This window comes from Taudactylus pleione, unplaced genomic scaffold (assembly GCF_031769625.1).
Source record: "Taudactylus pleione unplaced genomic scaffold, aTauple2 ptg000560l, whole genome shotgun sequence".
Classification (NCBI taxonomy): domain Eukaryota; kingdom Metazoa; phylum Chordata; class Amphibia; order Anura; family Myobatrachidae; genus Taudactylus; species Taudactylus pleione.
Genome location: NW_028284962.1, coordinates 3,032,709 through 3,052,186, shown reverse-complemented (window position 1 = coordinate 3,052,186; position 19,478 = coordinate 3,032,709). Strand labels below are relative to the sequence as shown.

The window sequence follows — 19,478 nt, the reverse complement described above, 5'->3', positions numbered from 1 at the left end:
GGGGATTGACTTGGCCAATGCATAACATTCCACTTTTTAGCCTTAAAAAAACTCTTTGGTTGCTTTTGCAGTATGCTTCGGGTCATTCAATCGTGTGTGGATTCAAATGTATGTGACTGTCTCATCCTGCTTATTGCACCGATATTCTGCATAGAACCTCATGCTTGCAATCGTGTGTGGATTCAAATTTATGTGACTGTCTCATCCTGCTTATTGCACCGATATTCTGCATAGAACCTCATGCTTGCAATCGTGTGTGGATTCAAATGTATGTGACTATCTCTTGCATAGATTTTTTTTTTTCCTCTTCCTGTATAGTCTGTATTGGTCAGTGAAGCATAGTTTATGGTATATATCTGGCCTGGTTTTTGCTCTAACTCAGAGCAAGTTATCTCCTTTGATCAGCAGGCCAATTGAGTCAGTTATAGCCTGTCTTAATCAAGGGATACCACTCCTTATATTCAGTCTAGGGGCAACTGGGGCTGTTTGCAGCTGGGGTTAAAAACACCAAGTGTTAAATGCACAAAGTGTGATTACATAACAGTTAATCAAACAGTTGAACAAACATTGACCAACATCTAAGGTAATTTCAGATTAAAATACTGATTACTTAAAAATTTGTCTAAAAAAAACAAACCTAAAACTCACCATGTACTACACATTTCTTTTTTTCAACTCCCTCCTTTGTATTTTCTCTAAGGATATAACATCCCTAACTCTCCCTGCATCTCACCTCTCTGGGCACACTGCCCCCCTATTGAGTCACTCACCTCCTCTAAAAACTAATGAGATTTCTTTTCATCAAAAATTGACTATTACAGCCTCATTGTGTCACTATAAAAATGTTTTACACACCTACAACTATATCTACTTCTCCATTCTTCTGCTTTTATTATCTGGTGACATATCACCAAATCCAGGACCCACACACTGACAGCGGATATACTATGGAATAAATATCCTGCAAACCTCACATGTCTCCCATCACCCTCCAAATCAATAAATGTGCCTTACAGAATTCACACTTGATCACACAAACTTATTATTTTACATCTGAACATCTCTTTACAATAACTACTTTTACCAATTTCTACATTTACCTGAGACTGCTGGTTTATACGTTAACCAAACTCTCTAAATAGCCCTTCATGAAGTGGCTTCAGCTACCCGTCAGACTTCACGTAAACTGATATAACAGCCATGGCTTTCCACAGACACCTACAAAAACTGCCTCTTAAAGTAGAATGTCAGTGGCATAAATCTTAATTCAAATGACTTCCACACATACTGTAAAATAGGAATCCAGCCATCTGTCATCCTAACCCTCTGTCCCATGCTCACTGTCTACCCCATCCGTGTCACCCCTGTCTGTTTGCCCATCCCCTCTAGAATGTAAGCTCTCACGAGCAGGGCCCTCTTTCCTCTTGTGCTTATCCTTTCTTTACTTATATTATCTGCTCTATACTCAAAAGCACCTAACCCGTGACTTTTGCCATCCTGCTTCTGTTGCAGCAGTGTTTATATACCATGTACTTGTCTTGTAGTGTCTTAAACTGTAGGACTGTTTTCTAGTTCTGCTCAACTGTTTATGTACTATGTCTATGTACTATGTTTGTGCACTATGTTTATGTACTATGTAAGGCGCTGCGGAACCCTTGTGGCGCCATATAAATAAAGGATAATAAATAATAATAATAATTGTCCATCTGCACTGTGAAGCGCTGTCCAATGAGTTCTGAAGCATTTGACTGAATATGAGCATATATATTGCCCGAAACACTTCAGAATTCATTCTGCTGCTTTTGTCAGCAGTCACATCATCAATAAATACAAGGGAACCAGTTCCATTGGCAGCCATACATGCCCACGCCATGACACTACCACCACCATGCTTCACTGTTGAGGTGGTATGTTTTGGATCATGAGCAGTTCCTTTCCTTCTCTTCTCTTCCCATCACTCTGGTACAAGTTGATCTTTGTCTCATCTGTCAATAGGATGTTGTTCCAGAACTGTAATGGCTTTTTTAGATGTTGTTTGGCAAACTCTAATCTGGTCTTCCAGTTTTTGTGGCTCACCAATGGTTTGCATCTTGTGGTGAACCCTCTATATTCACTCTTGTGAAGTCTGCTCTTGATTGTTGATTTTGACATATACATCTACCTCCTGGAGTGTGTTCTTGATTTGGCCAACTGTTGTGAAGGGGTTTTTCTTCACCAGGGAAATAATTCTTTTGTCATCCACCACAGTTGTTTTCCGTGGACTTCCGGGTCTTTTGGTGTTGCTGAGCTCTCCGGTGCGTTCTTTCTTTTTAAGAATGTTCCAAACAGTTGATTTGGCCACACCTAATGTTTTTGCTATCTCTCTGATGGGTTTGTTTTGATTTTTCAGCCTAATGATGGCTTGCTTCACTGATAGTGACAGCTCTTTGGATCTCCTATTGAGAGTTGACAGCAACTGATTCCAAATGCAAATGTCACACCTAGAATCAACTCCAGACCTTTTACCTGCTTAATTGATAATGAAATAACAAGGGAATAGCCCACACCTGTCCATGAAATAGCTTTTGAGTTGATAGTCCCATTACTTTTGGCCCCTTAAAAAGTGGGAGGCACATATTGAAACTGTTGTAACTCCTACACCGTTCACCCGATTTGGATGTAATTACCCTCAAATTAAATCGGAAAGTCTGCAGTTAAAGCACATCTTGGTTATTTCATTTCAAAACCATTGTTGTGGTGAATAGAGGCCAAAATCTGAAAATTCTGTCAATGTCCCAATATTTATGGACCTGACTGTATATAGATCTTTTCTCCAAAAGTACTGAAGGCGCGTTACAGAACTCAAGAACATAATACAGAAGTTTAGCTTTAAAGGTAATACAGAAACCAAGAACATAAAACAGAGGATTATATATGAAGAAAATCGTGAGCATAATACAGAGTTGAAGCATCCATTTTGGGTCAAGGATTATTTGTCCTACCCACAAATCTACCAGGCGAGGCAACCATCTTGGGCATGCTATTGTGGTTGCACTGGATGGAATAGCTAATACCTACATGTAATGGGGGGGGGTTACAGAATACTAAAGTGAGATACACAATGCTTACAAACTATTTAGATCAATATATTCGACATAAATTTGAGGAGGGATTAAATATGCACACTAGTGGCAGCAGTATACGGGTGCTAAAAAGAGGTAATCCACCTCCCAGGGGTATAATGAAATAAAAATCAAGCACCCCTACACCTGCGCACAGCCAATAACCAATTCAATATATAGGTCATAAACTAGTAATATATAGATCATATTCTTCAAATGGTGATGTGAGTTGGGGTACGCCCATTTTGTATCTACTATATGTTCATAAGGACTTAAATACTTACTGGTTGATATAGAAGATAAAGAAAAGATACTTTTTTGGGTGGTATATACCCCATTTTTAACGCGAGTACAGTATGTGATTAATCTTATTGGAACACTCGAAGTAGAGAATTGTTATATATTACTTACCTATCCGAGAAGTACAGTACCATTGGTTTCCCTTCTTCTCTTCTTACCTCTCCTGAGGAAACTCTGAAGTTTACATCACCATTTGAAGATTGGGACACTACACATCCAACAGAAGGGAAGCCTTGTACCGTTCAATGACAGTGTCTGGAGCCATCTGACAATAAGTGACGTTTTACATAGCTAAAATCATTCGTCTCTTTTGAGAGTCATTCCCCTTACATATTATGAGTTTATGATCTATACATTACTAGTTTATGACCTATATATTGAATTGGTTACTGGCTGTGCGCAGGTGTACTTGATTTTTGTTTCATTATTTAGATCAATACATTCTTCATCCTACACATGAGCATACCAAGGGGCCTATTCATGATGTTAATTATCGGGCCAAACGGACCCTGATTATTAACATTCTAACTCGCTGTGGCCACCGGAGCATTGCTTCGGCGCGGTGGCAGCTGATGTGAAATCAGCTGCCCCCACGAGCAGCTTCACTGCTCCTTTTGGAGCAGTGAATCTTTTCACTGCTCATGTCGGAGCAGTGATGGCAGTGCGCATGTGTGACACGAGCCCCAACGTCCGGCGGAAGGAGCCGGACAGGGGCGGAGGTATCCGAAAGGATCCCTTCTCGCAACCCGGACCTTCTTCCCATAGGGAAGAGCGGGTAGCGATCCACAAGCGGGGGTATTCGCCATCTGAAGATGGCGAATGCTCCCGCAGTCAGGCTCCGAAAATATAATATTTTCAGAGCTTGATGAATTCTGTCCCCATAATAGTGTATGGGAACAGCTGGCCATTCCGCAAACAGAAGGCAAGTAGGAGATATCTGTGATATCTCCTGCTTTACCTTCTTAATGAATGGCCCGAAAACTTAATTTTCACAATTGCAGGTAAAAATGTGCTTTTTCACCTGCTTTTGTGAAAATTAAGTGATGATAAATAGGCCCCCAAGTGAGGCAGCCATCTCGGGCACACAACATAGTATACAGTGTGACAAGATAAGCAATACATGGAATCATGAAATAAGAGTAAAATGGACTAACAAGATGACCACTGAGTACATTTTTCCATGAGTTGTACATTGCAAGTGTTGCCTCACTCAATATAGGTGCGCAGGAAAACATGTGATATTGGCAGTAAAGTATATGGCTGGTATGTGCGCACATAAGCACCTTGCATATAATGTATGTATTCCCATGCCCCAAAAAATAATATCCCAGTTGTGACATACTGCCGGGTACACACTGACAGATAAATTGATCGGCCAATATATTTGCTGCACGTCGGCCAGCGTGTACCAGCGAAGTGGCTGTGAATGGCGATCTACAGATATATTGCTTAGACCAGACAGTAATTTAGGACGCGGAGCTTCAAGCTTAATTGAAACTGATTCCTCTTCTAACGGGCAAGTGACATCAACCAAGTAGTCCAGGGAGAGCAGGGGTGACCTGGAGGGAGGTGAGCCCAAGGTGATGCCAGCTAGGAGCAGGCAGCCGCAGCTCAATGAGAGCGCAGAAGTAAAACAGATAAATAATTCGTAATATTAGTAAACAGATTAATGTGTATAGAAATAGGTGGAACTGGGTTTGGAAGCAGACGCGTTGCAGACATACAGGAGGTGAGGCGACCGCCCCTGTGCACAGAATATCGGTTGCATTTATCCTTCTCATAATAAACCCCTTGCCAGCTCTCACCCGGTTTCTTGGCGTAACCCCGCAGCGGCGGCGCCCCACCAGCACTAGCACGGAGAATTCCGCCCGCAGCCCACAGCGCCGCTCGACACCCGGCCATCGCGTAGACAGAGATACTACTTCCGGGAAACTACGACGCACTGCACCACGGGATGTGTAGTCTTCTTTTTTTTTCTCTTCCCAGGGGCTGAGGCGTCACCTGAGTCCTCATTGCCGCCGGCGATTATATCTTTGTGCGTGGCGGATGCTGCTGCAGCAACTGTCAGTCACCCCTCAGCCTCATAGGCCATCCCCGCGCTGAGTGACGCACACACTGCCCTCACCCTGGACTACACCTCCCAGTGTCCTCTGCACGGCCCCAGACCCCCTGCTTTGTGACGGGCCCCAGGGACGCGCGGAAGCTAATGTTGGGGGTCCTGGAGCTGCAGAGCGGGGTCAGGGACAGTAACGCTGCACTTGGAGAGGGGAGGCTAGGTGGTGGCGCGGCTGGCGGATAATAGATGTGCCTGTCATGGAGTGAGTGGCTGCTGAGTGCGCCCTCATTTGTATCCTTCGCCCTCCTCAGGGACGCGTCGCACCTGTTACCGGTGGGAGAGCGGCATGGCCTATCACCGGTCGCCGGCCCCCGTGTCCTCCTGTGGGTCAGGGATCCTGGCTGAGCCCCCACAAATGGATTTGGAGCCCCAGGCTGGTGCCGGCGTGCTGCTGCTGGAAGAGAGCTGCTCGGGTTCCATGGAGCTAGCGGGGAGAACGCCCCCTCGTGTTGACAGCTGCCCGGATATGGACACCAGACCCCCGCTCACCCCGGAGCTAGTGCCGGGCATGGAGATGGAGGCCCAGGCGGGGATCAGAGCGGCGCAGGGAGCAGGCGCCTTCCACATGCAGGAGCTGCTGACTGAGCTGCCGCACTGTGATTCTCCGTCTGCAGGAAATGCGGTCCCCAGCTCTCCCACTGCCAGCCGCTGCCAGGCTGAGAGCCACAATGGGGGCCACAGTGAGTGCCAGCCCTGCCTCCTACACATAGCCATGGGCAAAGGCTTGGCGCACACACTGCGGCGAGTAACATTGGACTCGGGCTCCGGCAGCCGCGGATTGCTGATGGCAGACACGGGCACCGAGGACATGGTCACCCTCTTCCAGTCAGAGGAGGGCGGCAGTGCCGATGAGGGCAGCACGCCACTGGCCAGGCTGGAGACTGTGCCCCGCGGTGAGCAGCCGGCAGACGCCGCTGAGGAGGTGAGGTGGGAGGAGGAGAAGGGAGAGGAGTCTCCGTCGTCTGAGATCAGCCGGGAGGACTCGCTGTGCAGCTTGGCGGAAGGATCTGAGCGCCAGCTCACTCCTGCTAGTGACCTGGAGGTAAGAGGACAACGTATGGAGCTGTCACTGTATACTGCTAGGGTTGGGTATGATATCCCGACACTTGGGATGCCGACTGTTAATATACTGACTGTGGCATCCCGAAGTTTACAATCCCAACAGGGGAACGTTAAGTCCTATTTACCCCCTAACCCTCCTTTCGTGCACCCTGATACTAACCCTCCCTATCCCGCATCCCTCCCCCCTTAGGGCCTAACCTCCCGCAACCTAAACCTACCCCTAACTGCCCACGGGGTGCTTATCCCCCCCCCTGCAGCTAACACCTACCCGACCTTCTATATTTAGGTTCGGGGTGCCGGCTGTCAGGATTCCGGCATCTGCATCTCCAGGCATGTTGGGATTCCATTGCCGGTCTTCCCACGCTGATCGGGAATCTGGTGCCGGGTTTGCAGTCGGTATCCCGGGTGTCGGTATATTAACTGCTTCCCATACTGCTATGTAGAGCTCTGTATCACTGTCTCCAGGGATGGACTAACACCATCATGGGCACCTGCTGCTAAATGTCAGACACGACACAGCTCTCATCTAACACTCTTCCCTTAGCAAATGGAGGAGGTAAATATATGGGTATACACATTGTACAATGCCTGTGAATACTGATAGTTTAATCCCGAGTGATGATCTTGTTACAATGTTACCTGTCAAGGGGTCAGATATATTAGGCAGCAAGTGAACATTCAATTCTTGAAGTTGAAGTTCTGGAAGCAGAAAAAATGGGCACGCGTAAGTATTTGAGCTAGGGATGGTTATCGGAGGGGTGTCCATAGATGGTTACTATCTATGGTGAACCATCGATGGTTTGCACCCCTCTGGCCACTGCTGTGGTGGGAAACTGCCGGCTGTGGGCCAATAAAAAATGGGTGGGTCTTTGCCGGCGGCGGGACTCGTCCATCCATGGCAGGGAACCATTGGTTCTCTGCCATCGATGGTAAAAGTATTCAACATCAATGATTTTGAATGGTCAATGGCTATCCCTAATCTGAGCTACTTTGACAAGAGCCAAAGTGTGATAGCTAGACGACTGGGTCAGAGCATCTCCAAAATTGCTCTTCTTGTGGGGTGTTTTCTCTGGTCCAATGAAGTACACCTAGGAGAGATCACAGTGCATCTTAGCTTGATTGGTATGCAACTGCGTAGTCGCAGACCAGTCAGAGTGGCAGTGCCAACGTCTGTCCACTGCCGATAGCGCCTACAATAGGCACATGAGCCTCAGAAATAGAGCAAAAAAGAAGGTGGCCTGGTCTGATGAAAATTCATGATTTAAGGACATGAAATAGAGTTCCAGGTGTTGATTAGGTCTCTATATTCCCCAGATCTCAGGGCCTGATTCAGACCCGCTCGCAAGCGGGTCGATGTTGGCCCAGTGCGCATGTGCACGACGGAGCCGTCTCCGTCGTGTACATGCGCGAGACCCGGATAGAGACTGGCAAGCCGCTGCTCTGGGTCTTGCTACAAAGGGGGCGTGCTGTCGATGGTGAGGGACAGCATGCCCCCTTTGGTGGGCGTGCGGGGGGCGTGGCTGCCCAGATGGAGGCGTTCCCATGGGAACGCCTACCGTCTGGGGCCGGCCCCACTGACATCACAAGTGATGTCAGTGGGAGTGCCTTCGGCTCTGATAGAGCCGAAAGCACTCCAGGGCTTGCGGCCACGAGACCCTACCACAAGGGTCTCGTCGCAAGCCCGATGGTCTTAACCATCGCGGCCATCTTTTTGGCCGCTCACTATAGCTGTGGGTGGTGACCCACAGCTACTCGAGCGGCCAGGAGGCCGCTCTGAAAAAAAGAGGACGGCCCTGATTCAGAGCGAGCGCTCGGTCAGAGCGTCCGGCTCTGAATCAGGGCCTCAGTCCGATCAAGCATCTGTGGGATGTGCTGGAAAAACAGTTGAGAGGTGGGGCCTCCATGGCTCGGACTTAAGAGAACTTAAAAGATCTGCTGCCGACGTCTTGGTGCCAGATACCATTGGACACCTTCAGAGGGTTTGTGGAGTCCATGACTCTACGGGTCAGAACTGTCTTGGCGGCACGACGAGGGGGACCTACACAATGTTAGGCAGGTGGTTTTAATGGTAAAAGAGGAAAGTTACTGTTGCTACTCAATACAGTTCCCTAATAAGATCCTTAAGCTTACTTGACAGCCTACAATAGTTTAACTTTATATTATTTAACAATTACACAGTGCACCATATTATATGGATTATTTTTGTACATAATTGTTATTAAAGGCACCTTTCTGAAACTGTATACTAATATCAGAACCAGTGTATATAAAATGAAAGGATTAATTTTTTTTTTTTCTCCTGATATTGTCCAAAGGGGAAGCAGTTGGGAAGCCGACGGACGGATTCCCGACCACTGGCTCCCGACTGCCTAATCCCGGCAAGAGTTAAATGGCAGGTGTCGAAATCCCGATGCCTGTCATTTTACCTACGCCGTGAGCCCAACACCCGGCATCCCGATCGAAGGTAAGCCAGGCGCGGACAGTGATGGGTGGAGGAGGGTTAGGTTTAGGGCTCCCTGGGGGGGACGTAACGGTAGGCACACCCCCGTTTAGGTTTAGGCTAGGGGAGGGGGGGGGGGGGGGTAAATCATACTGATCCCCAAAGAGGGTGCTCCACACAAATTACATGAATTGTCAACCATTTTCTTTTTTTAATGGAATACATATATTAAAATCTAATTAATATTCAAGAAGCTTAACTATTCCACCTTGTTTTTTTAAAAAAAATGTTTAATTTAAAGAATACAACAATCATCCTAATGATGTCAATGCAGTCTGATTGCTAACATACAGCAACAGAATTAGTATAAAGAGGAGTTCTTTAAATGTCTTCCGTGTCTATAGGGCCCATTTATTAATGATTGCATTTGTAGAGTGATCTGGACATGTCATTACCACCCATGATCGCATTGCTAAATGCAATCATAGCGCCAGAATGTATCATACCGCACACGCAGGGACAGGGGCTCCGAAAAGAGCCCGGGGTGCTGCTGGTGCTACTGCGCATGCACAATTCCGCTGACTGCACCATGTGCGGCTGCCATTGCTGGGGCCCATAGGCTACAGTGGCTAACGCCATCTTCAGGTGGCGTTGGCTGCGTGGGCTAAAGTTGGTAAATTTGGCAGCATCGCAACCCCCATAGAAACCTGTGAGGGCTACGGCTGCCAGCGGGAATGCCTGCTGTGGTCTTTACTTCATAAATCTAGGGGAAACTTAATATTTGCGGTTAATCCCTGAAAACGGATGGAGTATGAAAGACTTCCTAAGTAGTGCTGATTAATACTGAAATTTAAATGTGCTCCATTGTGAAGGAAATATATCCACCTTAAAGTAAGCTCTGTAAAGTAAAATATCAAACTCTGTAATTATAGCTCTCCTAATATAAGGATAACCTAATTCTAGTCTCGGCTAAGGTGCGCTTTTCTATCTGAGCCAAGCTGCAATGAAAATAAATCATTATCGCTAGTCTCAGTAAAATAGTGCTTTGAAATGGATTAAAATTTATATGCTGTATAATTGTTATAACTGAGCAACGCATTACAAGGAAAGTGCGTTCTATATACACACTTTTTTTTTTCTCTATTTTATCTTGTAGCATTCTCGCTAGGCTGTTTAAGGGGGGTGCCGCACCCTGCCCTATTTCTAAAGGGCAAAAAGCACCCTGTCCTCCGGCATGGCGCCCCGCTAAAACAGTCTGCGTGTACTGTCCCCACCTGCGGGTCGCAATGTCCCACGTGTGGGGAAAACTGCGGCGTAGTGGTCACCGCCGGTAAATGGATGCAGGACGAATGCGCCCGGCATCCATTCACACTGACAGCAGCGCTTGGGGGCAGCCCGGCATGTCTGTAAGTGCCTGGCACGCCCCCAAGAGTGACTAAAAGGGGACCCGTCTTAAAGACATGCCCCCTTTTCATTGGCCGTGCTCCTTCAGCGGGCGCAGATGTGCCCTCTCTCTAGGTACCGGACCTAGAGTGAACACTAATCATGGTTGTACTTATTTCATTAGCATAGTTCTAATGTACATTTTAAACCAGTCTATTAAAGGTTATATTTTTGTCTGTTTTCTTGTGCATCATAAGACAGTAACTTTCCCCACTTAGCCTTGTTCTATGGATTAACTCTCCAAGATATATCTCTCCCTCTCCCCCCATCATAGAGAAGAAAATACTGCACTTGGGGAAAATAAGTATTGAACACATCAACATTTTTCTCAGTAAATATATTTGTAATGGGGCTATTGTAATGAAATTGTCACCAAATGCCAGCAACAACCCATGCAATCCACACATGCAAAGAAATCAAACCATAATGTCCATAAATTAAATTATGTGAAATGACACGGGGAAAAAGTATTGAGCACATGAAGAAAGGGAGGTGCAAAAAGCCATGGAATGCTAAGACACCATCTGAAATCTATCTGTAATTAGAAAGCAATCCTGCCCCTTGTCAGTGCAAATTAATATAAACTGGCTCAGTCCCAACTGATGGCCCATAAAAAGGTCTCATTTCACACAAGAAACATCTCATGATGGATAAAACCGAGCTCTTTGAAGATCTTCGCAACCTTATTGTTGCAAAACATATTGATGGCATTGGTTACAGAAGGATTTCTAAACTTCTGAATGTTCCAGTGAGCACTTTTGGGGCCATAATCCGGAAGTGGAAAGAACATAATTTCACCATAAACCGGCCACGACATGGTGCTCTTCGCTAGATTTCTGACAGAGGAGTGAAAAGAATTTTCAGAAGAGTTGTCCAAGAGCCAAGGACCACTTGTGGATAGTTTCAGAAAGACCTGGATTAGCAGGTGCAATTGTTTCAAAGAAAATATTAAGTAATACACTCAACCTCCATGGCCTGTGCTCCCTCACCACGCAAGACTCCATTGCTGAAGAAGAAGCATGTTGAAGCCTGTTTAAAGTTTGCTGCACAACATTTGGACAAGCCTGTGAAATACTGGGAGAATATAGGGGTCTATTTACTAAGCTGTGTTAGCAGATAACGTGAACGGTGATATGATACCAGCCTATCAGCTCCTAACTGCCATTTTTCAAACACAGACTGTGACATTTCATCTAGGAGCTGATTGGCTGGTACCTTATCACTGATCACTTTATCTCCTAACACAGCTTAGTAAATAGACCCCATAGTCTGGTCAGATGAGACCAAAATTGAATTCTGTGGATGCCATAATACACACCATGTTTGGAGGAGAAATGGCACTGCACATCACCCCAAATACACCATACCAACAGAAGTTTGGAGATTTTAACATCATGGTGTGGGGCTGTTTTTCAGCATACGGTACTGGCGTACTTCATAGAATTTAAGAAATGATAAATTGAAAAAAATCTGCTGCCATCTACCAGGATGCTGAAGATGAAACAAGGATGGACATTTCAGCAAGACAATGATTCCAAACTCACAGCCAAGGACGCTCTCAGTTGGTTTCAGAGAAAGAAAATAAAGCTGCTAGAATGGCCCAGCCAATCGCCTGACTTGAATCCATTTGAAAATCTATAGAAAGAACTAAAGATCAGAGTTCATAGAAGAGGCCCACGGAACCTTCAAGATTTTAAAGACACTGTAAGAATGGGCCAAAATCACACCTGAACAATGCATGCGACTAGTTTCTCCATGCAGGAGGCGTCTTGAAGCTGTCATTACCAACAAAGGCTTTTGTACGAAGTATTACATTTCAGTAAAGGCACGCATTCACTAGTAGACCCAAAAACGACTGCACGATTACGACATTGTAATCGTGCAGTTGTTTTACAGTCTGTGTTGTGCCTACACTGAACGAGCATCAATCATCCCCTAACATGCTCAACCTGACGTTATTGTCAGGTTGTTCAGCATGTTCGGCCGACGATTGATGTCGGGAGCACGCATTGCTGGTCATTTCCGACATTAATGTGGCCGATTTAATACACGATTCATGAGCGGTTGAACGATAATGATATTGTTCAATTGCTCATAGAAATCGGCTAGTGGATGTGTGCCTTAAGCGAGTTAAATACTTTTTTCCCTGTGTCATTTCACATTATTACACACAACTTAAGTTATGGACCTCTGTATGTTGTTGCTGACATTTGGTGAAAATGTCATTACAATAGCCCCATTACAAATACATTTACTGAGAAAAATGTTGATGTGTTCAATACTTATTTTACCTGCTGTAGCTATAGATCTAGTTCTAAAGATATAAATTTCATACTCTTTGTAATTTTTTTTATTTGATTATCTTTTGTTTATATTGGCAATGTTTTCCTCCCTCAGACTCTGGAGCTGTCCCAGCGTTATCCAGCATTGGCAAAAGGTATATATTCTAAAAGATTAATCAACAACTTTGGAGGTCAGAAAATGAAGTATACTGTTAGCATTAGTTTATTTTACTTGCATTCATAATGCAAATATACAGATGTCATCACACATCATTGCTGCAGTCGCACCATACAGCCCCTTTTGGCATGCCAGGTCCAGTGCAAATCTGCTACCATCGGGCATCGTTTTAACAAATGCCTTTCTGTTATCAAAAACTCATCCTCAAAGGTTAAATTTCAGGATACTGTAACTTGAAATGTGCTTTATTATATATTTTAATACTATTGCAAGGTACAGACCACTCATTTCTTCATTAAGAATTTTTGATAGGGGACTGCTATAATTCTTTGGAACACCCCAGAGTACATCAGAAGTATGTATTTTTTTGTTTTTAAGATGCCTTAGAAATGTATTCACTACTTGAACTCTATGTGTAATTAGTTGATACTTGTGCATTAATGAGTTAGAAGTGTAACACTCCTTGATAGCATGAAGATGTAATCTAAACCAGTGTATTACAGTTGTATACACTTTTACATTTGCTTTCACACATTAGACTAGCTGAAAATTCTGTACTCCTGCAAAGATAATTGAATGGTGGAGTTTTATTTTTATCTGTCTACAATATAGGCATTCTAAACATTTTAAAATACACCAAAGTAAGGGATAGAAATACCATAAGGGCTAAAAATAGCCTTCACTCCCAGACTGGAGCCACAGTTCTACATGCCTTCATCACCACCTGGTAAAAATTGCAGGTGGGTCTAATGATGGGCAATCTAGTATTACAGTAATTCCATGATAATGTAATATGGATAACACAGAGCGGCTTCTATTTTTTTTTTTTTGGCCAGCTTTGCAGGCCTCCAATGACTGCTTTAGAGGGGAACCGGTGTCTCCAGTAGAGGTAAGACAGAAAATTGTAGGGGGAGAAAGTTCCAACAAGACAAAGTGGAAAGTGATTATATGCATATTTATTCACTCTCATACAACTTTATTCACAAGTTAAGTTTAATGCACAATAGTTTCCAGCAATGTGTGCCAATGATTGAGTCTTCAGGGCAAGTAGTGAAAAAGGTCAGTAGCTAGTATCGTACACAGTGCTTGACTCTAGTGGCATAGGGCCCTATTTACTACATCCGCATTTAAAGTGCAGTTGTAGTGTGATATTTTTGTCTAAATTTGCAGTGCGAATTTAGGAAATATCACGGGGATTTACCAAAAATCCCTTGCAGGTACAGAGCTTGCAATAAAGTTCTGTCCCTGTGAATCACGTTCGCAATATTCTCACTGTATTTTTTGCAAAAAATACGGCGAGAGGGTGCCCCCCCCAAACCCCCACGCGACCGGACCGCCCTCCCTCCCCATGACTCCCCCCTCACTTTCAATTACCTTCGGTGCTCCGGTGATGTCCTCTGGGGCTCCAGTCAGCTGGTGTCCCGGCCTGCACTGTGACCCTGGTCAGCTGTTCTATGCAGCAGCTGACCAGGGTCACAGTTCAGGAGCTGGAGCCCAGCTGACCGGAGCCCCAGAGGACATCACCGGACCACCGATCACCCTGGATGCGGATAAATATTTTTTTTTTGCTTTTTGTCCACAAAGCTGATCACTGGGGCCCAGCTCCCTGCATAACGCCATCTCCAGGTGGCGATTATTATCATAGGGCTTCCCCCAGTACTTTTTTCACTTTATTTTTAACTATGGCCAGTAAAAAATAATGTTAATAAATAGAGCCCTTAGACTTGATTGAATAATCTTATTAATATCATTATTGTGAGAATTATTTTTGTTACTTAAGGACTGGGCTTAATGGCAGCTGCGTGGTACAGAGAGAGAACTTGTGTGATCTGCACACTCGCTCAAACTCACTTTGTCTCCACCCCCTTCACTCCAACTTTAAAGCACATTGATGGGGCCAGGAACAATTTTGTTTGCCATTTGAAGTACATTATATAATGTTAATGACAAACTTAGGTAGTTTGTATTTGAGATAGAGATCACAAACAATCATCAATAATTTGATCCTTGCTGACATGATGAAAAAAAAACAAGTTTAGTTTGCATTAATTCCCATGGTATATATTCCATTTTAGGTGTTGTCATAACGCTGAAATTCTTATATGGGACACAAGGCTAATATAGAACTTTTCACACCTATGTTCTATATACTTCATATAAGGAAATAGTACAGCATATATATTATATATATATATTTATATATATATATATATATATATATATATATATATATATAATCATACCCACCCTGCAGCTGTCACAACCAGTGCAGTTCCTCTATCCTGCCTGGGGTGTCGCTCTCTGCTCTGGTGCTTCCAGCACACTCGGCTGATACAACAAACGTCTGAGATGCATACCAGAGTGCTAGAAGCACCAGAGCAGAGAGCGACACCCCAGACAGGAAAGAGGAACTGCATGGGTCGTGACAGGTTTCGAGGTGCTAGATTGAATTCTGTTTATATTTATATACATTTTCATCAGCAGTATACATCCTCATTTATTGACTACTATTTGTAAAAACAGTAGCTGTTTCTACTTGATTATAAAGGTGTTTGGTCTGTATATCAATAATATGACTACCCACTCCATTGCTGAAAGCTGAAGATCCTCATGTTTGTAGGATAGTGTTAGTATGGGATATGATGCTGGCCAAAAAGCCGCAACTACAGATGTATCAGAAGGTGTTACAAATACAGATTCAAGATACAATCAAATAGAGAAAATGTGATAAATCCGATCTTAGTGGCTAGCCTTCCCTCTCCCTACCCAGTGTCCGTATTATAACATTACCCCAAGTTCACCCCTACCCCCCCCCCCAGTGGTAATATTTCTACTTCAGGGTCCATAGGGTATCCACAGGATACCTTGGGGTATAGGTGTGACGTCAGTCGCAGGGCACCAAAGAGTTAAGCTTTCAGCCTCCCAGGATGCACTAGGTCCCCCTCCTATACCCCGCCTCCGGGCCAAGGCACCTCAGTTTAGTTTGGTGCCCGGCCGGAGTCGGGTGCACCTGTTGGAGTGGGGGCTAGAAGAGCCCCTGAAGCTTTTTCTTCATGCAGCTGTGGCTGCACATCTGGATGAACAGCATGGACAGTCAGTCCTGACGTCCATGCTGTCTTCCCTACACCCCGCCGGTACCAGAACGCCGGTACTGATCCGGGGATGCTGGTGGGCGTCTGGGGTCACAGCTAGCGGTGACCCCAGATGCTCCGGACCATGGCCGGATTCAAGGGGGACAGAGGTAAGCAGCGGGGTCCCGCGGTGGGTCCCCGCTGATCACATGGTCCTAAGTCCCCAGGCAGGGGGCTCCCTGGGGACTGGCTGCAGCGTGGAGCCAGGCGACCAACCTGCGCTTCCACTACCCCCTGGGACAGCGGACCGCAGCAGAGCGGTAGCGCTGCGGCGTCCCAGGGGTTAAATGCATGCCAGGGGAGCGCGCCTTCCCTGTCTCACAGCCGGCGCCTCCCCCGCTGCACACAGCCCTCTCTGCATGCTGCCGACTGGTCCTGTGGCAGCGCTCCTCCCCCAGGCCAGCCTCCTCTCTGCTCCTCGGCGGCCATCTTCTCCAGAACGCATGGTGAACGCTGCTGGAAGCGCTGGACGGAAGCATCGTGGTCTGGGTCCCCCCGCATACCTCTCCTCCGCTGTGGCTCAGGTCTGTGTATGCAGCGCTGTGTCCTACCAGGCCCTGTGTCTGTGTAGTTGAGTAATCAGCGCTGTTAGTGCAGGAATTGTTATTTCTCTGCATTGTATGTGACTGTGCTAGCGCTGCCTGTAACTTTTCTTCTCTAAACTGTCAGCTTTATTACTGTCCCTGTTCTTCTACTAAAGCCCTTGCGGTGCGGTGCTGCAGGGTGGTCTCTCGCCTATTTAATACTTAATTGGTGAGAGAGGTCACATACGTGGTGCCATCATGTCTGAAAGTGATTTTCCCCTCCGGCTACAGTGTACCACGTGCAAAGTACCGTTAGCGGAGGGGGAGGGTAGCGCGGAGGGCCTTTGCCGGCAGTGTTTGTCCATGGCGCGGCCTATTACGGTTACAGCACCGGTACAGGAGCCGCCCTGGGCTTGTTTCGCTCAGGCGTTAACAGCTTTAGTGGGCCAGTTAGCTCCGCAGCCCGCGTTTACTCCGATGGGTTTGTCCCAGCAGTCTGTGGTGTCGTCACCCATGCAGGGGTTCCCACGACAATTGGTGGTACCCCACAGTCTCCCTATTTCCCCGCTCCCGGGTTCTCAGGAGCCAGCGTGGGTTAACTCCCTGACGAGTTCTGTACAGCACTTGTCGGATGTGTTGCAAGGGGAGTCTGTGATGCGGCCTCATAAAAGGCCGGTGGCGTCTCTGTCCGCTCCTTATGAGGATGACGAAGGGACGTCTGATGATGGGGAGATTCTGGATCCTTACGATCAGGAACCTCTCCATACTAAGGACGCTGATGCTAAGTCCAAAGTATATATTCCTGGACTTATTCGGGCGGTCCGCACAGCCTTGGTGATTGAGGACGAAGTTCCCCCAGCGGCTAAATCTAAGTATGCCTTTTTCAAAGATGTGAAGGGCGATGCCACAGTCTTTCCTCTTTCGGGTCAGTTGGTGGACCATTTAGAGGAGGCGTGGAAACAACCTGGCAAAAGATACCAGCCGCAGAGACGCCTGGCGGTGGCTTATCCGTTCGCGGATAATTATTTTGCTAAGTGGGAATCCCCTCCACAGGTGGATTCTCACGTGACCCGTCTTGTCCGTAGTGCCACATTGCCGATGCCATCCATGTCCTCCCTTAAGGATGCTACGGACCGCAAGGTAGAAATCTGCCTGAAGTCCGCTTATTCCCTTGCAGGGGGGGCAGCACGGCCGGCTATGGCCATTTGCTGGGTTGCCAGAGCGATGGAGCGCTGGGCGGATTCATTAGAGGCTTCTTTTGAATCCGACTGTCCGGCTGAACAGGCGGAGTTGATTGGCAATCTCCGTGATTCGGCCACCTACATCAACGAGGCGGCTCTAGACATTAGTACTCTGGTGTCTAGAATTTCTTCAGCAGCGGTAGCTGCTCGTCGCACCTTGTGGCTGCGATCCTGGAAGGCGGACGCAGATTCCAAGAAAGGTCTGGAAGCGTTGCCGTTTACCGGAGAAGTTCTCTTCGGTCCGGATCTGGATAAGATTGTGGCCACGCTGGCGGCAGCCAAATCTGCTTGTCTCCCGTCGGCCGCTGCTCCTTCTGGTTCGGGACCATCGTCCTTTCGGTCATCTAGGGCCCAGGGCAGGCCCAAACCACAGTCGTTTCCTCGACAGGCTGGCCCTAAGAAATCGGTCAAGCCCCGGAAGCAGGCATGGAGTACCAGACGTCCGGCCCCCAAGCCAGATGACAAGCCTGCGGCCTGACGGTCCGGGCCTCCCTTTGGGGGATCCCAGGGTGGGAGGCCGCCTGCTACAGTTCGCCCAGTGTTGGTCGACCACTACGACAGACACTTGGGTTCTGGAGGTGGTTTCCCACGGATACGCCCTCTCCTTCCGGCACAGACCCCCGGCTCGCTTCTTCACCACGGGTCTCCCATCAGACCGGAACAAGGCTACGGAGCTGCGGAAGGTATTGCACACTATGCTCCAGGCTGGAGTTATAGTGCCTGTTCCATTCTCCCAGAGGGGCCAGGGTTTCTATTCAAATCTATTTTTGGTACAGAAACCCAATGGGTCATATCGTCCGATTCTCAACCTCAAAGCACTCAACAAGTCTTTGCGGGTCCCGAAGTTTCGGATGGAGACCCTACGGTCCATCATTCTGGCGCTGGAACCTGGGGACTACTTGGTGTCATTGGACATACATGACGCTTACCTGCATGTCCCTATTCTTTTGCGCCATCAACAGTTCCTCAGGTTTGCAATCCGCAGCGACCACTTCCAGTTTCGGGCGTTACCTTTTGGCCTGGCAACAGCACCACGTGTTTTCACCAAGGTGATGGCGGTCATGGCGGCTTCTCTGCGGCTGCAGGGAGTCCGCATGTTACCGTATTTGGACGACCTGTTATTGGTGGCAGGATCTCCAGAGCTCCTGTTACGCCACTTGGACCTGACCATTGCACTGCTGCAACGGCACGGCTGGCTAATCAACTGGCAGAAGTCCACTCTAATCCCGTCTCGGAGGATTCTGCATCTTGGAGCCTTATTGGACTCGGGACAGCAAAGGATCTTCGTGACGGAGGACAAGATCTCTGCTTTACAGTCAAGGGTGCGCAGTTGCCTGCACAGCCGCCGGGTGTCCTTACATTCGGCGATGAGGTTACTGGGCTCCATGGTGTCGGTGTTCGACATGGTGGAATACGCCCAGTTTCACTCCAGACCTCTGCAGCACCTGATCCTGTCCAAGTGGAACGGGCTGACTCAGTCTCTGAAGTCCCAGACGATTGTGCTCACCCAGGAGGTTCGCCTGTCCCTTACGTGGTGGTTACAGACGACCCACCTCAACAAGGGACGTCCGTTCTGGGTTCCAAATTGGGTCCTGTTGACAACGGACGCCAGTCTTCGGGGCTGGGGAGCAGTTTCGGGTCCACACTTGTTCCAGGGCAG

General features: G+C 47.0%; 2 protein-coding genes across 2 annotated transcripts in view; one reads left to right on the top strand and one right to left on the bottom strand.

Annotated features, from left to right (window-relative positions):
* Positions 1–5,433, bottom strand: part of MRPL54 (mitochondrial ribosomal protein L54) — a 49,363-nt gene extending 43,930 nt beyond the window's left edge. The window contains exon 1 of the mRNA XM_088452976.1: positions 5,207–5,433. Within this exon, the coding sequence (XP_088309102.1) occupies positions 5,207–5,303 (97 nt within the window). The 5' untranslated portion in view covers positions 5,304–5,433. The remainder of the gene's footprint in view (positions 1–5,206) is intronic.
* The window catches only part of APBA3 (amyloid beta precursor protein binding family A member 3), a 47,465-nt gene continuing 33,383 nt past the window's right edge, over positions 5,397–19,478 (top strand). The window contains exons 1-2 of the mRNA XM_088452972.1: positions 5,397–6,559; positions 12,860–12,899. Coding sequence (XP_088309098.1) covers positions 5,804–6,559; positions 12,860–12,899 — 796 coding nt within the window. The 5' untranslated portion in view covers positions 5,397–5,803. The remainder of the gene's footprint in view (positions 6,560–12,859; positions 12,900–19,478) is intronic.